The sequence below is a fragment of the Microcaecilia unicolor genome, chromosome 5 (genome assembly GCF_901765095.1).
Source record: "Microcaecilia unicolor chromosome 5, aMicUni1.1, whole genome shotgun sequence".
In the NCBI taxonomy this organism is placed as follows: Eukaryota; Metazoa; Chordata; class Amphibia; order Gymnophiona; family Siphonopidae; genus Microcaecilia; species Microcaecilia unicolor.
Window position 1 is genome coordinate 77,867,001 of NC_044035.1, and position 26,996 is coordinate 77,893,996.

At 41.3% G+C, this 26,996-nt stretch overlaps 1 protein-coding gene across 1 annotated transcript in view; it reads right to left on the minus strand.

The window, feature by feature from the left end:
- Nucleotides 1-26,996, minus strand: part of CPEB3 (cytoplasmic polyadenylation element binding protein 3) — a 270,166-nt gene that overhangs the window by 213,930 nt on the left and 29,240 nt on the right. Inside the window, 1 exon segment of the mRNA XM_030203002.1 lies at nucleotides 18,696-18,786. Within this exon segment, the coding sequence (XP_030058862.1) occupies nucleotides 18,696-18,786 (91 nt within the window).

The window sequence follows — 26,996 nt, forward strand, 5'->3', positions numbered from 1 at the left end:
ACCATAACTAAAATCAAAAATTGCAGACCTAACAGAAAAGCTGGCTAAAAATCAAAAGCTCTAAAAGCTTTGAAAGATAAGAATTTAAAGCACTACAAAAAGATGTAAACTTGACCCAAATAAACCTACAGAAACAAACCATAACAGTGCAAGAAATTGGGGTGGGGGGGGGGGGGGAGACATGAGAGAGACAGCCTGAGCCTGATATGGAAAAAGAAGAGCTGGCACTACCAAAACTTTAAAAAGCAACACACTCTAGCAGAGTCAGAGAGCAAAACAGTCCAGTCACATGGCACAGAAAAAAGTTCACGAGACAAAACAAAAAGGGAAAAAAAAAAAAATCTTGCTGTGGAACATCCCAGCGTTTCCGAGGTCAGACATGGAGTAACCCCTTGCTAGTCAGGTTTTCAGGACATCCACAATGAATATGCATGAAAGAGATTTGCATACACTGCCTCCATTTTATGGAAATCTCTTTCATGCATATTCATTGAGGGTATCCTGAAACCTTGACTGGCAAAGAGGGTACTCCAGAACCGACTTGGGAAATAAAGGAATAGACAGCCTGGCCTTAGTGCACATAGCAGGGCCTACATATGACTAAACATCAAGCCATGGGACAGCACAATTGCAAGGCAGAGAAGCAAGCTAACCCAAGACCAAATCTGTGCTGCAAAAGAGCAGGTAATCCAGTCTGCATATAGAGCAAAGCTCACTTTAAATCCAGAGAACAGACTATCAGAGAGCAGTTACCTTTATATACTGTAGCAGCACACAGAACCAAGGCAACATTGTATTACTGCTAATGGACTCAAAAGCAGGGGCGTAGCCAGACACCCAATTTTGGGTGGGCCTGGGCCCAAGATGGGTGGGCAGAAGAACTTTGCCCTGTCCCACAAGTGATTTGGCCTCTTCCTCTCTTGCCTGCATGCCATATGGTCTCTCAAACATCCCCCTCCCCCCATACCTTTTAAATAGCAGATTTTCACTGGCAGCAAGCAGCAAATAATACACACTGCTCATGCTGGCTCTACAGCCTTCCCTCTGATGCAACTTCCTGTTTTCGCATAGGCGGGAATACATCAAAGGGAAGGTTGGTATGCAGGAAGGACAGGATTTTTCGGCTGGTGGGGCTTCAGAATCCCTACCAGACACTTCATAGGTGTGCTGCTAATGGGTGGGCCTGAACCCAAAGTAGGTGGGCCTGGGCCCACCCAGGCCCACCCTTGGCTACGCCACTGCTCAAAAGGCAAATAGCTAGATGAGAAATACCTATTCCTAGCAAAGGAGATGGTGAAAATCTGATGCACAAAGAAAGAACAAGGCAAGTTTGTGCTAAACCCTAGATTCTACAGCCTTAAATGCATAGTCATCCATATATAAGAAATGAATTAAGCCAACCAGAAAAATGCCTGAAAGGAATAAAAGACTATCCCTCACAGCAAATGGATTCTTATCAGTAAAAATAATCCTCTTTGATCTGGTATCAAGAAGAAATAGAAAGAACAGTATTGTTCCATATATCAACTCCCAACTGCACAAGTGCTCTCAGATACCCAACTGTCAGGGGGCTCATTTTCAAGCACTTAGACTTACCAAGTTCCACAGGTTACTATGTAACTTTGTAAGTCTATTAGATTTGATTAATACTTCTGCAGTGTGATCAAGTACATGGGGAGTTAATCTAATTGCCTAACCTCTCAAAGATACAACTCTGCACTGCAACACTCCCTGCATAGAAAAAGGTTTGTTACCACTCAGCAAGCAACATGTAATTAACAACAAGAACACAACCTTCACTGATCCAGGATCAGCAGAAAATACACCAGAAACCGGGCAGCTCCCACCATAGAAGGCACAATGACAAGATGTGGTCTGGGCACAGATCAAGAATTCAACAACATTAAAGCAATAATAAAACATCTTATGTAATAAACTTTCTTAAGAATCAGATACTACTGTACATTTACTCCTAAAACATCCATCTTGTTAATATTAGCAATACACAAATGAGAAGCTTGCATTTCATAAGAAGTCAGTAGAAGTAGGAGTGGAGGAGTGGCCTAGTGGTTAGAGTGGTGGACTTTGGTCCTGGGGAACTGGGTTTGATTCCCACTGCAGGCGCAGGCAGCTCCCTGTGACTCTGGGCAAGTCACTTAACCCTCCATTGCCCCAGGTACAAATAAGTACCTAAGACGCATTGAGCCTGCCATGAGTGGGAAAGCGCGGGGTACAAATTAAAAAAAAAAAAGTTGTGTGTTATTTTGTCGCTGTATAATCACATTATATAATACTAGCATCTATAAAATGAAATCTATTTGTAGCTGGAACATTCAAGGTTTTATATAGCATCAAGCCTTGAACACAAAACTGAAACACAGATATTCAATGCCAGGCCATGTTCAAGCACAGGCACCAAATATTCTGGTTTATGTGGCCTGCCATCTTAAGCAGTTAAGTATGATATTCTGAACACTTGGATCACACGACAGTCCTATCTTTTTGCAGTATTGCTTAGGCAGTTCTGTTATGTGGTCCAATTTGGCTGCTTAACTTAAGCAGTTAAGTGCTGAATATCGGCACTTAACTGCATAATTGCCGACTCCACCCCAGGACGGCCTACAAAATAGCTAGTTTAGTGGTCAGTGCTGGTATTCAGCGGCACTAATCAGTTAATTCCCACTGAGTATCAGTGGATAGCTCCACACAGGCTCTTTGCCAGTTTGCAGCCTATCAGAATAAAGGGCATAGTTCTTAAACAGTTTGGGTCATTTTTGTTTAAATGCACCTTCAAAGTATCATTGAATAACATTATGTCATCCCTATACCACTTAAACGTGGGATTCTTTCAGATTTTCTTTGTCCCCAGTTCTGTTTAATGTCTTTTTACGCTCTTTATTGTCTAGCAGAGGATTATGGAATAGAGGTTTATTATTATATGGATGATCTCCTGCTGATTGCTCAAATATCTCTTCAAGACCCAGACTGTGATCCTTTGCAAAAGATGCTTAGATGCAGTTGCCAATAGGCTACAAGATAGCCATTTAGTATTGAACATTGAGAAAAATGGCTGCTGGTTAATTTGTGGCCCATTTGTTCAGCCTGCATTAACTCCAAAGCTTTTGGCCAATCTATACTGGTCTTGGATAAGTTTAAGTACTTGGGTGTCATCAACTTGAATTTGAAGAACAGATTGCTAGCGTGGTTCAAAGGGATTTGCAGTGTTACTATGATTGCAGGCCATCAAGTACTCACTCGATGAGGCTAGCACCAGTGCTGTAGCGGGGGCGGCTGGCACCCGGGGCGCATTCTACCTTACTTTGGCAGCGAGGGGCGGGCGGGAGGACCAATCCGCCCCCGAGCCCATGTCGCTGGGAGCTGCGTCGGCTCCATTGGTTCCTTGCTCTCTCTGCCCCGGAACAGGAAGTAACCTGTTCCGGGGCAGAGGGAGCAAGGAACCAACGGAGATGACACCCCCCCAGCGGCATGCACCCGGGGCGGTCCGCCCCAACGCCCCCCCCCCTTCCTACGCCACTGGCTAGCACTCATATGCTTTTGTATGCATTCTTAATATCCCAGTTGGATTATGCTAATATGTTGTACGAAAGGGTTTCTGTCGCTGGTCTAAAAGTTGCACAGTGCAAAATGCTGCAATTTGATTTCTTGGGAATGGCCCTAAGTATGATCATATAATGCCATTATATCTCATTAGGCTGTCCTATTTTAAAATAGGGTTCTTTTTTAAAATGGTGTGTGATATAAACCACCATAATCCTAGTTGGCTAGGCGGTATAGCAAGTCTTAATAAATGTAAAATGTAAAAGTGGCCAGGACCCTTTCTTGGCCATTTAAATCACTCTGAATATCTACCAATAAATGACTTTGCCAATCAACAATTACTAAATATTCAAAAAAGGAGGCGATGGCAAACTATATAAAACTTCTGTAGAAATATAAATGTTCTAACTAGTGCTGTAGAACTGTCTACAAGCAAAACCTCAAACAATTCAAACATGTTTTTTTAAAGGGGTATCATACTCAAGAGCCAATGAAAATCTCTACCCTGTGGTTGAAACAATGGATAGTATAAACATCTACCAACAAATTTTGTGTGTGTATAAAACAAAAATCATGTATTTATCTGAGTGATTATGCTCTAAAAATCTATTGAGCAAGCAATACCTTATTGCACTTTGCAAACTGTCATCACTGTCATTTATGCCAGAATCTATCATTGGTCAATTCTTTAGATTGAAATATCAGTAGAGCAGTTTTCCCAAACCTGGTCCTGGAGGCACCCCAACCAGTCACATTTTCAGAATATCCACAATGAATATTCATGAGAGATTTGTATGCACTGCATCTACTGCATGCAAATTTGTTGATGTTGCTGCCAGCGGCTCCAATTACCATCTGGGCAGAAGAGGAGATGGACTGGACAAGGCAGATGCCTGAAAATCCTCCAGCATAACCTATCAAAGTGGGGGTCCCAGAACATTTGGTAGGGGGCAACATGAACCTTTCCCTTTTGCCTGCCCATTTCAAGGCAGGCAAAACTGCTTCAAAAAACCCCATCCGAAGCAGAGCAACTGTCAGGTACGTGCTAGAGAGATGCCACTTTGGATCTCTTCCCCCCCCCCCCCCCCCCACTTCAAAAACACTAGATCCATACAAGGCAAGGAACCACAGAACAGAATAAAACGCACTATAGTAAAAAATAAAAAACAAATACAAGTTTAATACAGAGTAAATTCTTAATGAGCTTAAACCACCACATCACCAGAAAACAATATATTGGATGTAGTATGTTTCACAGGTATTGAAGACTGTTGATTCAAAAGCTGAATGTTTTTCCAGTTTCAAGGTTCAGCTACTTTTATGTATTTTTTTAAATATATATTTAGATAGTGGCTAGCAGCTAAGGAAGGCAACTTGAATCTTAAGAATGGATGGTCCAGGAAACTCTGGTTGCCAGAAATCTTTTGTGGCACCTTGTTAATTTGGAATTGTATTTTGAGAATAAGCAAGTTATTAAGATAGTGGACTTATGGTAGTAATTACAAAAGCACTAAATACCATCAAAGTCCTGGTTAAGTAAGGATCTGAGAAAGATGAAGATAAAAAAAAAATAGGAATCTTGAAAGATGAAAGGAAAATTCATAACTATAGTATACCTGCCTAGTAAGCCAAATTTACCTGTCAAACAGCTAGTTAAAAGGTTTTTAAATAAGATTAAAATTACTTTAAATAGGTCAAAAGAGCAAACATATTAAAACTTATGACAATATCATTAAGGCTTTTTTCTTCTTCCTTGTAGGGAAGACCAATATAAGGAGGGATGAACTCCTTTACTTAATCAGAACAAAATTGGAGAATTTTCTGACTATGCAAACAACTTGCTTACTCCTTGCCCATACTATCCAATTAAGTCAGGCAGGAAGAGCCTTGGGCAAGTTGTTAGCTCAGTTGGTGAAAATATCCCTTGATCAAGTTTATCAAGCTCATCATTCCGGTGTCTAGATCAGCATTTATTTGTCCTCTATTTAAAAAAAAAAAATCAACATTAAGTGTAGAAGACTTCATTTATTTATATTTATTTGTCGCATTTGTATCCCACATTTTCCCACCTATTTGCAGGCTCAATGTTGGCTGTTGCCTAGTCCGGTAGAGAAACAAATACAAGGTGGCAGTGTGGTTGAGTAACGGCATTTGCCAAGTCCGGTAAACAGACAGATACAAGGTGATACACTGGTTGCTAATCTACTATTCTTGGGTAAGCAGATAGAGAAAATATTAACAAGCCGTTGAATTGTTTTGGAAAGAACATCACCATCTAAACTTGTATCCATCACATTTTCAGCAAGGATAATGGTATGCAGTCAACTATATTGGCCTTATTAGATGACTTACATCTGATGAAAAGATATTAGTCAGTTCTTTAGGACCTAAATTCAGCTTCTGATACCAGTGATCACTTTTTCCTTATCGACAGGATGAGGTCATTGGGTTTGAACTAGAAGTATTCACTACCAATTTGTTGCAATGAGTCATTCTTTCTCATGCCTAAATTAACACCGAGAATCCCTCAGGGATCTATTCTTTTATCCACTTCTCTAACCTACATGTGTTACTACTGAGTCATTATGAATTTGGTATCCAATATTTCCTGTGCCAACAATTTACAAGATTATTTCCTTTTGAGTCAAGACCATGTTTAAAATCTTGTCTGGCAGAGTTCACCAGTTGAAGCTATCGAGAACCCACATAACATACTTTGAGCCTCTTTTACTAAATTGTGATAGCAATTCCCAGCACAGCAAATGCGCCGCAGCCCCTCATTCCATTTGGATGGGCTGTGTCGCATTTGTTGCACAGGAATTGCTAGTGCAGTTTAGTAAAAGAAGCCCTTTGTCTGAATCTATAAACGTTCAGAATATTAAATTATGTCCTTTGGAGAAAAACAATATGAAGGTTTGGAATTGAAAGTAAATAAAACTTGAATTATCCGACTTAGCAATTAAGGAAAATCTGAATATATCTAGAAAGCTTGAAAACATGGACAATTTTGCTTGAGGTAAGAACCTTCCACTTTATTAATTTTCAAAGACTATCAGGTATCCCACCCAAGGCCACCTTTATTATGCAATGAAGGTGTTGAAGCTGACTGGGAAGAACTTCCTCAGGTTAGCAAGTGTTATTACATTCTAATTGTACCTTTGCAGAAATCTATCAGAAGAACTGGAAGATAGTTTAGAATGTCATTCTATTGCGAAACTAATTCATCAACACTGTTTCATTTTTGCTGGAGTTAGACCCAGGGGCGTAGCCACGGGTGGGCCTGGACGGGCCCAGGCCCACCCACTTTCCCTCAAGGCCCACCCATCCAAATCCTTCATCGCTGTCGCTGCCTTTTCTCCCGCGGCTTCCGGGAGGCAGCGATCAGCGTTACCTGTCAGTGCCTGCCCTGAAATTGTGCTTCTCTTCTCCCCAGGCTTCGCTTCGCCCCGCTCCTTTCTTCGCTCGTCACGCTGCGCTGCTATTCAAACAGGCAGCTCCGCTCCTCTCTGCCGCATCTATCCGGCCCTCTGATGCACTTCCTGTTTAGTAGGGCCGGATAGACGCGGCAGAGAGGAGCGGAGCTGCCTGTTTGAATAGCAGCGCAGCGCGACGAGCGAAGAAAGGAGCGGGGCGAAGCGAAGCCTGGGGAGAAGAGAAGCACAATTTCAGGGCAGGCACTGACAGGCAACGCTGATCGCTGCCTCCCAGAAGCCGCGGGAGAAAAGGCAGCGACAGCGATGAAGGATTTGGATGGCGGGCCTGGAACAGTAAGTGCTGGATTTGTGGTTGGTTGGGGGGGAGGGGGGAAAGGGATACTTTTGCCAGGGACAGAGTAAGACTTGTAGGAGGAAGGGGATTAGAGGGAACTGGGAAGGAAGAGAGCTGCTGGAGGTGGGAGGAAAAGGAGGAGGGGATCAGGATAGAAGGGAGAGAGCTGCTGGACATGGGAGGAAGGGGCTGGAAAGCTTCTGGAAGAGGGAGGGAAGGGAGAGAGCTGCTGGACATGGGAGGAAGGGGCTGGAAAGCTTCTGGAAGAGGGAGGGAAGGGAGAGAGCTGCTGGACATGGGAGGAAGAGGAGGAGGAGGCTGAATGGAAGGGAGAGAGCTGCTGGACATGGAAGGAAGAGAAGGAGGGGACGATGGAAGAGAGAGAGCCCCTGAAGGAAGGGGAGGAGGGGACTGAATGGAAGGGAGAGAGCTGCTGGACATGGGAAGGAGAGGAAGAAGGGACTGGAGGAAAGGGGGAGAGCTCCTGGACATGGGAGGAACAGGAGGAGGGGACTGGATGGAAGGGAGAGAGCTGCTGGACATGGGAGGGAGAGGAGGAAGGGGTTGGAGAGCTGCTGAACAAGGGAGGAAGGGACTGGAGGGAAGGGAAAGAGCTGCTGGACATGGGAGGAAGAGAAGGAGGGGACGATGGAAGGGAGAGAGCTGCTGAAGGAAGAGGAGGAGGGGATCTGGGTGGAAGGGAGAGAGCTGTGGGAGGAAGAGGAGGAGGGGATCTGGATGGAAGGGAGAGAGCTGCTGGACATGGGAGGAGAACTGGAGGGAAGGGAGAGAACTGCTGGTACAGCACAAGGAGGGAGGGAAGGGAAACAGAGATATCAGACCAAGGAGATGAAGGAAAAGGGAATATTAAACCTACAGCTTGAGGGAGGGAGGCAGGAAATCAAGCAACCAAACCAGATGCTGGAAAGAGGAGGGAGTGAGAGGAAGAGAAGCTGGATGGGGTAGGGTCAGAGAGGGTAGAGATATATTGGCACTGGGGACAAAGAGAGGGAAGAAGATGGACAGAGTAATATAGGGACACAGAGAAAAGGAGATACTAAACATGGAGGAAGATAGAGGTACAGAGATGGAAGAAGATGGAAGGATGGCAGAGAAAGAGGAAAAACAGATGGAAGGATGGCAGAGAAAGAGGGAAAACGGATGGATGGGGAGAGAGACACTGGATGGAAGGATGCAGAGAGAAAGGGGAGAGACTGGAAGGATGTGGAGAGAGAAGGGACACTGAACAGAAAAGGGTAGAGAGATAGACACTGGTTAGAAGGAGGGAGAGAGACATTAGATGGAAGGATCAGGAGAGAGGGTAGATGGAAGGATGCAGAAAGAAAGAGGGGAGACTATTGGAAGGATGGGGAGAGAGAGGGGAGACACTGGAAGGATGGGGAGAGAGAGGAGAGCTGCTGCATGGAAAGGGGGAGTAGTGAAAGATTGGAGAATAAGAGGAAGGGGCATGGGGAGAACAAGGGTGAGAAAAAGATGAAAAGCCATAAGTAGATGAAGGAAATTAAAGAATGGTAGTAAGAATGAATTAAATCTGGACACAGAGAGAGGCAGAAAAATATTGAAGAAAGCAAAGAAAAAGGAGAGAAAAATAACAAATGGCCAGGAAACCCTGGCAGAAGAGTTAAGCGAAAACGAAGGAAAGCAGAATCTAGAGACTGGGAGCAACACAATGAGAAAAGTAAATGGCCATACAACAAAGGTAAAGAAAATAATTTTATTTTTAATTTAGGATAAAGTAGTATGGTGTTAATAAAGTTTCAGAGACCAATACTTCCTTCCTTAGGTCAGGAGAGGATACCGTAACAGCATTATACTGACCTGAGGCAGGAGGTTTTGGCCTCTGAAAGCTCACTGAAAAGGATTAGGCTATTAAATAAATTGTCTGAAATCGGATGCACTGAAAAGCAGCACTTTACCCTGTGTGACAAATGCATCTGAGTGTGACTAAATTTTGCTGGGGGGGGGGGGGGGGTACAGAGAAAATTTTGTGCCCACCCACTTTGGGTTCAGGCCCACCCAAAATTGGCAGTCTGGCTACGCCACTGGTTAGACCACAATAAGATTTTGAACTCACTTTTCAAGTAGAGATTTCAGAATTTCTGTGGTTCCTAGATTTACATAGGGTTACCTAAAAGGTGTTAACAGTATTTGTTTCTAAGACACAGGACAAAGGTTCAGCAGATAGGAGCATGATTCCTCTTATAATATCCATCTAGATGCACAAGATTATAATAATGTTAAATGTGTATTTTTTGAGCTGTATGAATTGTCCTTTTTAATTTGTGATAACCTCATGGAAACATAACTGAGCTTGTTCTGTTATACTGGTACAGACAGAACTGAGCTTATTCTGTTATACTGGTACTTCATAAAACCTTGAAATTGCAAATTGTGTCTGGAAGTTGGTCATGCTAAAAGCCTTTTCCTTTTATTTCTTAATTTTTCCTAAATTTGTGATACTCCTATTTTTCTTCAATCCGCTCCTCAATTTTGTTAATTTTAATTTCAGAATATAACTTTGCAATTTCTTAATTACATTTCCTGATTAAAGATCAGTTTCTTGAGGAACAAGATGGCGTCTTGAAGAGAACGCTACAAGGCGGCTGACCACTAGACTTCCTCTACTATAGAAATTTTTTACCTGACTCTATGCCGAAGCGGAGGGGAAAACAGCGTGTTGGCCACACGCCTGGGAGACCATCGCGACTAATGGACCGCTTTGCAGTGCCTGGAAGTTCTGCGGGGCTGGGTTCCTCACTGTCGGGGGGAGCGGTGGGAGGTGTCCCGCTCCCTCTGCCTCAGGTTGAGATCTCATTTAGCCCCGACGAGCGGAGCCCTCCAATGATGCCGGCAGTGGAGCTGCAGCGGGGGCAGGAGGCCCCTTGTGTTGCTGACCAAGGGGTGTTCCCTCCAGCGGGGTCGGCTCGCAGCGTGGATTCGCTGGATGTTGCTGTTGGAGAGAGGATATCAGAGAAGGCCAGTGTTTTGGCGGACTCTGGACTAGTAGAGGTGAAGCAACCATCGGGGGGAAACTTAGCTGAAGTTACTTCAATTTGTAAGTCTTTTCTACCTATAAAACCATCCACTTTTACCTTAGACTCTATATGGGAAGCTCTTATGAGTTTAGAAACTTCTCTCTCACAGAAACTGTTGATGGTGACTCAAGCTTCAAAATTGCCAATGGAAAAAAATTCTATCTTGGAAGCAAGAACAATTAAAATTGAGAAAACAACAAAAATTAATAGTGATAACATTAAATCTCTTCAACAGATACAACTTAAATTGATTAAGGAAAATACTTTGTTACACTATAACGCTGAAAATCTAGAGAATCAATTAAAGGCCAAAACTTTAAGGGTGATTAATTTTCCAAAAATTATCATCGGTTGCTGCTTTAATAACTTTTAAGAAATATCTATCTGAAATATTGAAGATTCCTGAACAGGCTTAACCGCCAATTTCCAAGATATATTATCTTCCACCATTTAAAAAGGGGAAAAAATAAAATATTAATCAAGTTGAACAAGGAGCAGAAGCCTCATTTGATATATCGAATCTCACACAAATAATTCAAGAGGACGATAAGGATGTTACACTAGCAACTTTGATTGTGACTTTTATATTGGAACCAGATCGTGACTGGATTTTGAGACAATATTTCCGCCATAGGGATGAACTCTTTATGAATAAGTAGTTTAGAATATTTTCTGATATTGCGAGAGCAACCCAAAAGAGACTTCAATTATTTCTAAAATTCCGTCCTAAGGTTTTACAATTGGGTGGTTTATTTTGGCTTAATTTTCCCTGTAAATGTGTATTGAAAATTAATTCAGTTAAGTATATTTTCTATGACCCAACACATTTGAACTCCTTTTTGGAGTCGAGGGTTGCTGTTACTCCTAATTTACAACCTACTATATTACCAACATCTACTCCGTGATTATGTATTGTTATGGCACTTAATGTATCTCTTCTCTTTTCCTTTTTTCTAGATTACTGTAATCAAATTTCATGGAATTGTACCTTGTTCCTTCTTTAAAGTGGTGGACATATGATCTTTAAAGTGGTGGACATATTATGATCACTGTTATCAAGCAGCCCCAGCACCATTACTTCCCGCACCAGATCATGCACTCCACTAAGGACTAGGTCTAGAATTTTTCCTTCTCTCGTTGGCTCCTGTACCAGCTGCTCCATAAAACAGTCCTTGATTTCATCAAGGAATTTTACCCCCCCCCCCCCCCCCCCCGATGTTACATTTACCCAGTCAATATCGGGGTAATTGAAATCACCCATTATTATTGTGTTGCTCAGTTTGTTTGCGTCCCTAATTTCCTTTAACATTTCTGCATCCGTCTGTTCACCCTGGCCAAGTGGACGGTAGTACACTCCTATCACTATCCTTTTCCCCTTTACACATGGAATTTCAATCCACAGTGATTCCAAGAAGTGTTCTGTTTCCTGCAGAATTTTCAATCTATTTGATTCAAGGCTATCGTTAATATACAATGCTACCCCTCCACCAATTCGATCTGCCCTATCACTACGATATAATTTGTACCCCAATATGACAGTGTCCCACTGGCTAGCCTCCTTCCACCAGGTCTCAGAGATGCCTATTATATCTAATTTTTCATTTAGTGCAATATATTCTAACTCTCCCATCTTATTTTTTAGGCTCCTGGCATTCGCATATAGACATTTCAAACTATGTTTGTTGTAGTACTTGACAGTATTAATTTGCAATCTTGTGTCTGATTTTTATTTTTATTTAAGGACACCTGATCTACTACAGTCTCTTTTGCAACCTCACTATCAGGATACCCTATCTTCCCTGTTTTGGCGATGTCTTTGAAAGATACCTTATCCCGAACCATGCACTTTTGAGCGACTATCGGCCTTCCCCCCCCGTTTCTAGTTTAAAAGCTGCTCTATCTCCTTTTTAAATGCCGATGCCAGCAGCCTGGTTAAGGTGGAGCCCATCCTTTCGGAATAGGCTCCCCCTTCCCCAGAATGTTGCCCAGTTCCTAACAAATCTAAAACCCTCCTCCCTGCACCGTCTCATCCATGCATTGAGACTCCGGAGCTCTGCCTGTCTCTTGGGCCCTGCGCGTGGAACGGGTAGCATTTCAGAAAATGCTACCCTAGGAGATCTGGATTTGAGCTTTCTACCTAATATCCTAAATTTGGCTTCCAAAATCTCTCTCTCACATTTTCCTATATCACTGGTACCCACATGTACCAAGACAGCTGGCTCCTCCCCAGCACTATCTAAAATCCTATCTAGGTGACGCGTGAGGTCCGCCACCTTCGCACCATGGAGGGTAGTACCATAGGATGGGGATGTCGTGCAGGCTTTATGTAATCGGTTTTTACTAATTTTGTATACCACCTTGAAGTACTGTGTCAGGAAGATGGTAAATATTTCATAAAGATTCAGTAATAAAAACAGTGAAAACAAAATGCACCAAGATATTGTGCTTTTTTTTGTTTTGTTTTTAACATTAGGAACAATTATGGATTTGACTATTTACACACCCACCATGCTATCTCTTTCCTGAGCTAAAAAAAAAAAAAAATCTCTTATCAGAGTTAAGATCAGCATGGGAAAATTGGAAGTAAACTGCTGGGCTAGTGGATATCGCTGCTTATTACTTCAGTTGCAGACTGTGTACCACTCTACAGAGAGTGGTAATTACACCAAGTACAAAATGCATATGGATTTCAAAATGAAATCCCTGCATCCTGCTTCCATTTTCTGTTGCTCTGAATAGATAAACTAAGGGGCCCTTTTACTAAAGCATGTTAAGCACAAGAAAGGCTTACCACAAAACATGTTAAAGTGTTTTGTGGCAGTTTGCCTGTCAGTGCGTGCTAACTCAAGTATTTGCTATTTTTGGAAAATATTTTTTTTGCTACAAGCATCGGAGCGTTAAACAGCGTGTCTGTAATTGCGTGCACTAATTGGTTAATGCAGAGTTAACATGAGAGTACTTAGCACCTCCTAAATAGGAGATGGTAAGTGCCCCCATGTTAACTTTTTTCAAGTAACATATGCTAAACACAAACATTAGCAGAAAACCTGAAAAAAAAAATATTTAAAAATGCCTAAAATACTGCTGTGTTAAAAATGGGCTTAGTGTATGGGAGAGTCCTACATTAAAATGCTCTAAGCCCATATTCTAAACATGGCTTAGTGAAATGACCCCTAAACCCAGAAATTACCTTTGAAAACAATTCCTAATTTACATTTATGTTTTTAAGTATATAGTCTGGCATTTTAATAGACTGAGGGCAGCATATTCTCTCACATTTTTAGTACATCTCTAACACTTTAGAAAGAGACTCACAGCTCATAGGTATGGATATATTTAGCAAGACGACAATTCATAGAATGTCCTTCCCACTGTATTGTTCTCAAATGACTAACTGGCTTATCAGAGATGCATAATTTTATAATACAGTGTAATATTAGGAAGCCCTCTTACTGGACCTTGAAAGAACATGCTCCATTATACTACCACAGACTGAAAAATACATGAAAGCTAAAATACTGACATAAGAAATTACTTTAGTTTCATTATAAATTACATGGTTTATCAAGGTGGTTATTATTAAAATAATTCAGCAAGGAGCTCTTTTACTAAAACCAAATTTGTAGTTTCTACGGCATAACGTAGGAATATACCAAACGATAGCAGCAAATTTTACACAGCAACCGGTAAGATGGAGCCAGCATTTTCCTAGCCTGGTCCTAACATTAAAGTGCAAATTAGTACACGTTACCTGGCTGCAATTAATGCATGAGGACTTAGCGCATCCAATTTAAAATTGTGCATTAGCCAGTGATTGCATGGTAAGCGTAGTGTACTAGCTGGCTAACATTTTCACACCCATTCTCTGCCTAATCCACACGTCCTAACAGGCAAAGCACTTAACGCATGGCTTAACACTGAAACTGCTATAATAATGCATAACCCCTAAACGCAGTTGGGTGCTAGTACTTACTGTGGTTTACTGTGTATTAAGGACCATACTCAGTAAATGGTGGCCAAAATTAGGCACCGGAAAGATACAGGCTAAACTAGTGCTCTATAAAGGCACTCCACACAGAGTGATCTTTATAAAACAGTACTTAGAACAAATTCCCATGGCCAACTTTCAGCAGGTGTAAATGCTGGCACCTAATTTTTGGGAGTTGAGCATGCAAATAATGGTATTATGTAATATTGCACCTAACTTCTAGGAAAGTCCCTGTTCCACCCATGCCCACAGCCCGAGTAGAAAATTTAGGCATCAATGTTAATGAATAGCAACTAGGGCAGATATGGGCACAAATGCAAATGTAATTAACTCCAATTATTGACTTAAAGCCTTATCCTATATAATAATTTGCACCTCCAACGTTCCATGACTGGCTGCCTGGGTTCATAACATCTCCTGACGTCAGCCAGCCTCCAGCGTTCCATTCCCCCTCACTGCCCTGCCCTCGCGTCAAGACAATGTCGTCAGAGGGCAGAACAGTGAGAGGGAAGGGAACGCTGGAGGCGAGCTGACGTCAGGAGGGATGTTACAAACGGAACGGAAGCCAGCACCAGCCAGCCAGAGAACGTTCAGGTTCAAATTGAGGGGAGGAGAGAATCGCGGGACATCGAGGGGAGGGAGGGAGGGAGGAAAGGGAGAGCAGGGCAGAGGAGAATGGATGGGATGGGAGGACAGTAGAGGAGAGAATCGCGGGACACGGATGGCAGGGAAGAGAAGAATCGCTGGACACGGAGGGAAGGGCAGGGGAGAGAGAAAAAAAAAAAGAGCCCTTTCATTGTTGAGGAAACGGGCATGGTTCCACTAGTTAACTAATAAATATGCATGCACATGTGGCCTGCACACCCAAATTTTGGTGACCTATGGTGACCTATGCAGAATCCGGGGGTTTGTGCTTAATGCACTTTAGGGAAAGTGTCCCTAAGGTCGTCACTTATAGCCCATGTTATTTGCCAGAAAGCCCACTTTAAGCAAAGGGCCCTGAAACAAATATAATGAACTAATGATGCTAGCATACACCATTAATTAGATCATGTAACAGTAACAGATCATTTACTATGAACTGGCTGCTACAGAACACAATATAGAAACATTTTGATACACAGCACTGATTAATAGGCAAAGGAAAAGCAGACATGTGTGCCTGTTAGAAATAGGATAACCTAAAAAATAAGCATATGTGGATCCTATTGTATTATATAATAGTTTGCAAGTTTCTGGGTATGCGATATCCAAGCTCATGCTTGGGAAGGAAGACTCAGATCAATTCCTCACATATGCAGTCAGTGTAGCTGAACAGACTTTTTTGGATTACTGCTTAAACCAAACATGAAGACTGCTGCACATTTTAGGCCGTTCATCGATTAATCATGCAATTTAAAACTTTTAATCGCATAAAGTGCCCCATCACATTTCCTCCTATACAATGTAATGTATAAATAGTTTTAAATTCTTAAAACTGACATATTTCAATTACTAAACTATTGTTGTCTGGTGATTTTATCATTCTACTTAGCTCTTGTATATCTAACTTTTGTCGTATATGTCATTATTTGTCCATGTGATATGCTTTACATAGGTAAGACTAAGCAGTTATTTAAAACTACAAACAGAGCACCGCACTTGTATGTCAAGATATTTTGAAACAGCTCCATTTGTAGAACATTGGATACAACATCAACAAACAACTGGAGTCAAGTTTTTTGTTATTAAAAAGATCGAACCAAGGTGGCAATTTAAATCTTTCCCTGCAGCGTTTAAAACAGTGAATGATTTATAAATTAAATAAATACTGTTCATCCAAATGGCCTTAATCGTGAAATAGATGTGTCATTATTTCTATAAACTGATTATTACAAACAGTGATATGGATGTCTCCACTCCAATGATTTTACCTTTCTAATCATCTCGTTCCCTGTATCTGGTTCTGCTTCCCTGTGCTCCCAGCACAATTCTGTGCTCTGAACTCTGTTTCCAGAGCCTCCTGTCTATTCACTATTTTTTTTTCTCCTCCTTTTCTTTCTACCCTATATCCATCTTTCACATTCAACTTTCTTCCTCAAATCTATCTAGTTTCCATCTCCTCCCATCTCCCTTCCTCTCCATAGGCACCATCTCCTCCTCCATCTCTTTTCCCTTCCTTTCCCCTCATCCCATCCTCTCCATGAGCACCATCTCACATATGAACCCCACTTGAGTTGAGACAGAATGCTTTGGTCAGAACACCTCCCCCCCCCCCAACTAACATTTTTCTCTGTGCTGCGTACTTCCCCCCCCCCCCCCCCCAGACCCCGCGTTCGCTGGTATCTCATATCCCCGTCCCCATCCCCCTGGCGACCCTTGTAACTTGCCTGTACAGAATGCAGTGCTAAGCATATGCTGCTTCTCTCTAGACAGAGCCCTTCATATCTAGTGTTCTGCCTGCAGGAAACAGGAAGTTTCATCAGAGGTGGAAGGATGCTACAGAAAGAGGGCTCTAGCTAGAGAGAAGCAGCATGTGTTTAGCATTGCCATCAGTACAGGAAGTTCAGAGGGCTGGCAGGGGGAGAGGGAATTTGATTAATGCAGTGGCGATCCTAGCCTGCATGACACTCTGGGCGGATCGCCGATGCACCCCCCCCCCCCGGGTGAAGCGCCCCCCCCCGGGTGAAATGACCCCTCCCCCCCCCCAGCGAAATGACCCCCCCCCCCGGGTGCACGCCACTGGGGGGGGCGGTGCCGTGGCACGCGCCTGTCAGCTGAGTTCGCTAACTTCGCTGCAGCTCCCTCTGCCCCGGATCAGGAAGTAACCTGTTCCAGGGCAGAGGGAGCTGCAGCGAAGTTAGCAAACTCAGCTGACAGGCGTGTGCCGTGGCACCCCCCAGCAGCGTGCACCCAGGGCGGACCGCCCCCACGGCCCCCCCCCCCCTTGGTACGCCACTGGATTAATGCATTACAATGTGGAACCTAGCATCATGTAGCTATGTGCATCACTTTGCACTTGTCCACATTAAATCTCATCTGCCATTTGGAGGCCTAATCTTTCAGTCCTCAAAGGTCTCCTGCAATTTCTCATAATCTGCATGCAGTTTAGCAACTCTGAATAATTTCTGCCATCTGCATGTCAAACAAACTTGTAAATATTAGTAATGTGCATTTATTTGAAACGTCACCATGTCATTTTTAGCCCAAAATGACAAAAAAACAATTGTTCCCCCCCCCCCCGTATTGTCAATAGTGTACACTATTGCTCAATTATGTATACTTGTGTGCTATTATTCCCCCTACCACTCTCCTAGTTTATATTTCATACCTCATTAAAGTATTTCTACCAATACAAATAAGATGAAAATATCAATTTACTCTCTAAAACGTGAAGTTAACAGCTCACACGAGATTGTTGACTCAGTGATATGGCCAAATATTGGCAAAGCACATAGATTTACAAAGTTACATATGTTACTATGGAACTGTGTACGTGCTTTGAAAATGAGCACCATAGCTTACCAAAAATGTTTCTACTGGGAACACAAAATTCCGTTTACATCAGGTCTTTAAAATTACATTGATTTATTTTAGGATTTAAGACTATTGTTCTTAAATGCGCACAATTAGACTTTGAACTTGCACATGGCACTAATCATAACAGTCTTTAAATTAATCTTAATATGTGACCTTTCATAGCTTTATATGCACAAAATAAGTACCTGTAAACTGCTTTGATTCTAACCACAGAAAGGTAGTTATATCAAATCCCATCCCCGTTCCTTTCCTTGTAAAATCATTTCACAAGGACATACAACTTTCAGCATTTAAGAAGAAATAGATCACAAATGAAGATCAGAGGGGGGATGCTAAAGCCCATTTAAAACTGTTTCTTTTTTCCTCTTCAACCATTTCATTATGGGAGATTTTATCTTCTTATTTCAGCCAGAGTCTGAGGCCAAGTGTGTTAAACTACTATTGCACAAGTTCTCAGTCAAAAGTCTCTCTCTCAACTCATGCTTTAACCTTAGCATTAAAAGGCCAAGATCCCGTGAGATATGCCGTAATTATCTATTCATGGGGACCACTTGATTCACTTGGGTGGTTGAGGGCATATAAACATTAGTGACTTGCCTCATAATTACATCCCAGTTTTGTAAAGCCTTAATACCAGTGCACATTATTATCTGTAGCAAATGTATAGCAAATCATTAACAGTGGAATGTCAATTTAAGCCAACACCAAGCAAGTATGGATGTATGAATATTCCTAACCTGCAAAATGATTCCTCCACATTATATCAGCGAAACTCATTGGTGGGCCACTGGGAGGGTAGTGTTTACCTTTCAGAGGCTCATGATCAGTCCTTATCATATCCATTAAGGAACTCTCCAAAGAGTGCAAATTAAAAGTGTCATATGGCCTATTCCGGTCCTAGAAGAAAAAAGTAAACAAAAACAAATACAAGAATAATATTATAATAGATACTTAGCCAAGAATATTTTGTGTACTGTAACAACTATGTAAGCCACATTGAGCCTGCAAATAGGTGGGAAAACGTGGGATACAAATGTAACAAATAAATAAATAAAGCCATAAAAAAGTTTCAAGTAAAAAAAAATGGAATGTACAAATAATGTGGTTTACAAGCAATGCATGTGTAAAGCAATAGAAGTGGCTAAGCACAAAAAAAAAAAAAAAAAAAGACGACCTTTCTGGCTCATTTGATTTCAGGACAGATGTCTAAGCTGTTATGAATTCAGATTCAATACACATATAAAGAAATAATTTAAATGAAAAAATTAGTGCTAACAACCTCAAACATATGAAAAAATTGTTAATGCATGTGTTTTTAAATGTAGAAAACAACTCCAAGGTAAATTTTACATTTTTTTTTTTAAATATTTATCCAGTTTTCATTAAACTACAAGAATAACCACTTGTACGGAAAACGAGCAATTGTACCAGCAAATTCAAAACTAATACCACACACTATATTATACCATCAAAGCAAGCCCTTCCAACTTACATCCAACCAAGACCACAAATTAAAACCGGACAGGAAATCACCCCAAATTTTACATTAGCTTACTTTTAAAAGCTGTACATAATCTCAAAGGTATGAGCTTTAAAAATAGGTTTTGCATGGTATACTCTGTGCCAGAACATTGCCATGTTCTATGTTTTCATATGATTATTTTTAATAAACATTTCCTATTCTTCCTCCAGCTTCAGTTACAAATGTGGAAATACTACTACTACTTACCATTTCTATAGCGCTACTATATGTACGCAGTGCTGTACACTAAACATGTAAAAGACAGTCCCTACTTGACAGAGCTTACAATCTAATCAAGAGATAAACTAGACAAATAAGGGTTAATGGAATTACTTAAGGTGGGAATGATAAAACAGACACGGGTACCCCCCATGGAATGACCCCTTCCCCCGATAGGCTGTAGTGTTTACTACAATATAGAAAAACAGCTTACCTGTAACAGATGTATTCCACAGACAGCAAGATAAATCAGCTGCACAAGTGAACATTTGATGGTACCATGATATTTAGCTCTTTTGTAGTTTGGAAAAAACAAGCACATGCCCACAAGGGTACCAATATGCTTATTGATCTTACCCCTGCAGAAGCAGTTCAGTTAATCTATAGTTTAAACTCCCCAGGAGGTAGGTGGGATTGTGCAGTCTGTAGAGCACAGCTGTTACAAGTAAGCAATTTTGCTTTCTCCATCAATAAACAGGATGAATTAGCTACACAGGTGTCCATTTACCAGCTAAGGGTTTTAATATATGTTCATCCTTGGGGAACCAGTTTTATTTTATTATTATTTTAACAAAAAAGTAAATGACTGAAGTTGGACATGTTAGGACTGACATACTGGAAGCACCTTGAGCAAAAAAAAAAAAAAAAAGGGATTTCCAATACTGCTTGTCCTACTATGTCCTTGAAGCTTGGACCAGGAAATTCCAGTTCAGGTCTAGGTAAGCATATGTAGCAAAAACAGTGTGGCAGCTCTACAGATGTCCTATATGGAGATTTGTCTAAAACAGACTATGGAAACTTCATTTAGCCCTCACTTGATAAGCTATATTTTGTCTTCTATAGAGGCAGTCTTGCTGGTAGCAAAACTTGGATGTAGTCCACTAACCAGCTGGACATACACTGTAGCACTTTTGGCTATAGCTAATCTTAATCAATTTGTATCATGGGGCATAAATTGTGTATATTTCCTAGTAATCTCTCTAATTGTTAAAATATGAGCGTTCTCTTGCAGTCCGAGGTATAAAAAGCCTTTTCTCATAGTTAACAAAGGAGTTGCCAAAGATCCATCTAGATCGGTATTCTCCTTCCAACAGTTGCCAATCCAGGGTACAAGTACCTGACAGAATCCCAAAACATAACAAGATTCCATGCTACTCACCCCAGAGACACGCAGTAGCGATGGTTTATGGACTTTACCTCCGGGAACTTTTTTTTTTTTTAACACAACTACATTAAGCTATAGAATATGTCACCAGAGGATGTAGTAAAAGCAGTTATCTACGCACTGAGTGAAAAACATTCTCAAATTTGTTTTAAATCTACTACTATTCAATTTCATGGTGTGTCCCCTGATCTTTTTAGAAAGTGTAAACAATTGCTTTACGTCTGTTTCACTCTTAAGGATATTATAGACCTATAGACCTCTTGTCATATCGCCCCTCAGACTTTTCTTCAAGTTGAAGAGCCCAAACTTCTTTAGCTGCTCATAAGTGTTTTCCATCTCCTAATAAATTTCTGCTGGCCTTCTCTGTAGCTTTTCCAGTTCTGCTATATTTTATTTATTGGAATTTATTATCTATGAAGACATTCACCCAAGCTGGTTGAGATGCAGCAAGCAGAATTGCACATAATACTCAAGATGCAGTCTCACCATGGCGTGATACAAAGGCATATTTTTTATTCTCTATTCTTTTCTTAATAATGCCTAATCTTCTGTTTACTTTTTTGAATGCTGCTAAACAGTGAGCAGCACACACAAGCATTGTCTAGTAAGGATATAAAGCTGCAAAATTTACTAAGTTGCAATAGTTATACCACCTTTGGAAAAACTTAGAATTGGTTCTTAACTTTTTCAGAGAAAAAGCATGTGTAAAGTGGGTGAGACACAAGGGCTTGAAGAAAGATGTTTTAAAGATGACAACACTAGTGGTTTGAACTGAAGCTTCATCAACTTTGTTATAACTACATTGAGGTCTCACGGAAATGGTAGTGTGGGAATAGCCAGGTTAATATGTAAAAGGCCTCTCAAATCTTACAACATTGGGTATTTTGCAGTTGAGCCTTGATGATTTTTTGTGTGTGTGTGTATGTTAAGCTATATCCTGGTGCTCTTTGGCTTAACTATGTCTGAAGATCTTACTTCAAAAGTTGAAATAAAAACAGTGATGAAGTAACACTTGTTGATAGGTAAAGAGGTTTTGATACCTTTTTCGCCAAAGAGAGAATCTCTTGTGTTTAAAAGTTTACGTTCATCTTGTGGAAGGTTTTCTTGCTTTGAAGCTGATAAGTCAAACTGAGAGGTGCTATCCTGCTACACTAAGCATCCATACCATGAGAGCCGAACTCTGTAGACTGGGATGAAGCAATATCCTATAACTGAGAGATCAATTCTGGAAGATCTCCATCTTTATCAGCCTCTGACTGGAAAGGCCCAGTAAGAAAAAAACATAAATATTTAATGCCCGAGACAGGTATTATAATCATGGAACATCTGTGCTATCCATGTCTGAGTAAAGTTCTGTTAGAGGATAAACACATTAAATCCCATTTCAATTGCATAGTTAATGCCTTATGGGCTATTCTGTTTTGGGGATATTTTTGTTTGTTTGTGTTTGTTTTTCTGGAATCCTGGGGCAGAAAATGTTTGTTGTTGAGGCTGTAATTTGTATCAAATCTCTCGATCTATGTGGACAACTTTTTAGGACCTTTGTGCCAGTTCAACTCCCTCTTATTTGTGAAATTCCACAGATTTCATGTTTCAACTGAATGCTTGTCCTGTACCAGTGAGGGATTTTCTTATGGTGACAGCAGACATTGAAGCGCTGTATACTAATATACCACAGGAAGACAGTCTTGAGAAATTCTGGACACACAAAGACAAGGACAACATCCCCCAATCCTATATCAGAATGTTATGGCTGGAACTAAAAAAAAAAAAGTTTCAGGGTGAACATTATTTTCAAACCAAAGGCACTGCAATGGGGGCTACAGTTGTACCTGATGTGGCTAACCTATCACTATCTGCCTTTGGGAAGAAGTTTTTGTCTGTTTCCCCTTTTTTTTGTTCATCAGATTTTGTTTTGGAAATGGTTCATCGATGACATTTTTTTCTTTGGTTGGGAGATGACTAAGCTTACAACCTTTTTTTGTTTGGTTAAATACTTCTGACTCGCTTCTTCATTTCATCTATCAAAGTCATCCTCATCACATCTCATTTTTGGATCTTCACTTTTCCAGTTCTCCTACAGGTTTTTCTTACACCATTTTTCGGAAATTGGCAAATACTTTATTGAATTTTCAAAGTGCTCACCCACGAAAGTTATGCGAGAGCATTCCTGTGGGACAATACTTAAGACTCAAATGCATTTGCTCTTCAGTTGGGGAATTTAAAAAACAGGCATGAGTGATGTTTCATAGGTTCATTGCACAAGGCTATCCAATCTCAGTTGTGCAGAAGGCTTACAAGAGGTCTCAAAGGGCAGCTTGCGAACTTTGTTGCTACCAACAGCTGAGACCACAGATCAGGTGACCTGTGTCCTTCCCTACTCACCTGGAGCGAGCAGAACATGATCAGTTTTAAAATATTGGCATGCTCTGGGTATGCATAATAGTTTTTCACAACCTCCACTGTTTGCATTCTGAAGAGGCAAGAACTCTGCTGAACATCTTATCTTCCGCCTGGACCGATATACTCATATCACCCCCTCTCCACAAGTCACTTCACTGGCTTCCGATCAGGTACCACATACAGTTCAAGCTTCTCCTACTAACCTACAAATGCACTCGATCTGCAGCCCCTCCTTACCTCTCTACCCTCATCTCCCCTTACGTTCCTACCCGTAACCTCTGCTCTCAAGACAAATCCCTCCTTTCAGTACCCTTCTCCACCACCGCCAACTCCAGGCTCCGCCCTTTCTGCCTCGCCTCACCCCATGCTTGGAATAAACTCCCTGAGCCCATACGACAGGCCCCCTCCCTGCCCATCTTCAAATCCTTACTCAAAGCCCACCTCTTCAATGTCGCCTTCGGCACCTAACCACTTTACCTCCATTCAGGAAATCTAGACTGCCCCAACTTGACATTTCGTCCTTTAGATTGTAAGCTCCTTTGAGCAGGGACTGTCCTTCTTTGTTCAACTGTACAGCGCTGCGTAACCCTAGTAGCGCTCTAGAAATGTTAAGTAGTAGTACTAGTATCCATGACATTTTAGTCCATCCATATTTATCTGTTAACCCTAAATGTCGAGCTGATGCCTCTACAGTGGCCAATTTTCCATGCACTCAGTAGTGTTTGTCCCGATGCAATTACTGGTAGCCATTTGATTCTAAATTGCCAGAAGATCAAACTGAAAGCATTCAACTAACTGTACTTCTATGGTAATTTATGCAATATGGTGCACATGTCCTTTGATGTACGTAGGTTAAGACCATGCAAGAATTGAAAGTGAAAATTTTGAAGCATAGGAGCTGACTGAAGCATCAAGATCTAGAGGCACCATTGGTGAAACATTGTGTGTCCATAAGGCACATGTTTGACCAATTAACATTTATGACTGTGGAACAATTGGTCCCTTCGCCTACACGTAGAGATCTGAATGCACTGCTATGCAATAAAGAACATCGCTGGATACATTTCTTTTACAAATTAACACCTAGGGGTTTAAAATCAAACTTATGCTTTTTGAAAAATGTTATTGAGATCATGCATTTTTCGTTGATTTGTGTTTTTTACATTACAAGTTGTTTGAGCTGTCAGTTTGTGTAAGTCAGGTTATTATTGTGTCGTCATGTCATGCAAGTCTTTTAAACTCGCAGACATCTTTTGAATTCCGCCCTCAGTCTTTTGTCTGAGATGGCGCTTGCCGCACATTTAAAGTTATTCAAAGTTGTTAAAACTGCAAGAGGATTGTGAAAAATTGCAAGAGGACCTTAAGAGACTGGGAGACTGGGCATCCAAATAGCAGATGACATTTAATGTGAGCAAGTGCAAAGTGATACATGCGAGAAAGAGGAAAACTATAGCTACATGATGCAAGGTTCCACTTTAGGAGTCACTCACTGCCCAGGAAAAAAAAAACCTAGGTGTCATTTTATTCATGATACGTTGAAACTCTGCACAGTGTGCAGCGGTGGCTAAGAAAGCAAATAGAACATCAAGAATTATTAAGAAAGGAATTAAAATGTTACAATGCCTTTGTACTGCTCCATGGTGTGACAGCATCTTGAATACTGTGTGCAATATTGGTAAAAAAAAAGATATAGCAGAATTAGAAAAGGTACAAAGAAGGGTGATGAAAACAATAATGGGGATGGGATGACTTCCCTGTGAGGAAAGGCTAAAGCGGCTAGGGCTCTTCAGCTTGGAGAAAAGAGACGGCTGATGGGAAATACGATAGAGGTCTATAAAATAGTGAGTGGAGTGGAATGGGTAGACATGAATCGCTTATTTCCTCTTTCCAAAAATACTGGACTAGGGGGGCATGCAGTGAAGCTACTAAGTAGTATATTTAAAACAAATTGGAGAAAATATTTCTTCACTCAACATGTAATTAAACTCTGGAATTTGTTGCCAGAGAATGTGGTAAAAGCAGTTAGCTTAACAGGGTTTAAAAAAGGTTTGGATAATTTTCTAAAATAAATATAAAAAGTCCATAGGCCATTAGAAAATCCACTGGTTAGTTGTAGAAACAGCAGCATAAAATCTGTTTTACTGTTTTGGGATCTTGCCTGCATTTGGCCACTGTTGGAAACGGGATACTGGGCTTGATGGACCTTTGGTTTGTCCTAGTACGGCATATTCGGCAACACTTACATTCTTATGATTCAGTGTGCATATTGCCATCAGTAACAGAAGTACTAGGGGCAGGCAGAAGACACCATGATGGGGGTTCTTCCCTGCTGTGTTAAAAAAAAATGCCCTTACTGTCCCTTTACTGCTGAAGTAGGTGCTACCTCCCCACCCTAAATATTTTATGTTGAATCCTTTTTTATTAACAGATCAAAAGAACAAGTACACTATAGATTCAAAAGCCACCCCCCCCCCCCCCCCAATCCCACAAGTACCCCTTGGGTGGAAACCTCCAGCCAAGGTAGAACTAGCAAGGGAGTTCCAAAAGGAAAAGGAACATGGAAAATTAAAAATTCAACAAACGACTCCAAGCCCTGCATGGTAAAGTCAGACAAAAGGGCTCCTGAGTGGCCTGAAATAGTTGCCCCCATGCACTAGCAAAATCTTGTACTGATACTCGTTCCATCCGAAGCTGTTTGATTAAGTAGACCCTCCAGCAGGACAAAGGACTCTTAGGATGAAGCCAGCTACCCAAAATGGATTCGAGACCAAACAGTACCGATAAGGTGAGAAAAGGTTTAAAGCCCATGGGAACTGAGTCACTCAAACTAACTGCCAAACAGAAGCTATGGCTCCAGTTGTACCTCACAATTCCATAAGGTCCAAAGGGTGGCCAAGATACTCCTTAAGTATTTTAACTTGCCCATCGCACTCTATTCCATCCTGACCTAGCCCAGCTTCCCCAAACAGTTGAGTCACTGACCACTTATGTTTATATTTTTTCAAACAGGCCTATTCTTGAGCATACTTACTGGGGCTGAATATATAGCTTCACTAAATGGCCTTTTTACTAAGCTGTGTTACATGCTACCAAGTGCTTAATACAGGAAAACTGGCCTAATGCAGGACATGCGAAAGCTAGTTTTGCCATTGGCACATAGGTTGTTTTTTGTTTTGTTTTTTTTGTTTTTTTGAGAGGGCATGTCAGGGACAGAGAATGAGGGTGAAAGCGCTATTCAGCCAGTGCACCAACATCACTGTTGCACTAACTAGTTAGCAGGTCCATAACACGGGAGCCCATAGCATCTTCTAAATAGGAGGTAGTAAGTGCTCCTGCATTCATTTTTTTCTAAATGGTTATGCACCATGTGAACATTAGCACACAGTCATGAACTCTACAAACAGAAAAACACCTCTTTTATGGCTGCTCTAGAAATGGGCTTAACATATGGGAAAGTCCCACATTAGGACGTGCTAAACCCATTTGGTAGCGCTGCTTAGTAGAAAGGCCCCTAAGGTCCTAAATTTAGGAGCATAAGGAGCTGGTGACAACAGGGGCTGATTTAGGGTGGGGAAAAACAGTTAGGAACTTAGTACTTTCAGCACTAAGCTCATAAATGAGACCCCTAAATCCAGGCAAATAAACAGCAGGCATACATTTAATAACTCTTAAATCAAGATGAATTTACAGCTGAAAACTTATGCCTCGTCCATAATAAAATACACATGAGAAACACAAGATATCATGAACAGCTGATCTCCCTCACTCCCAGTTCATCTCTCATGCCTACTGCTATTT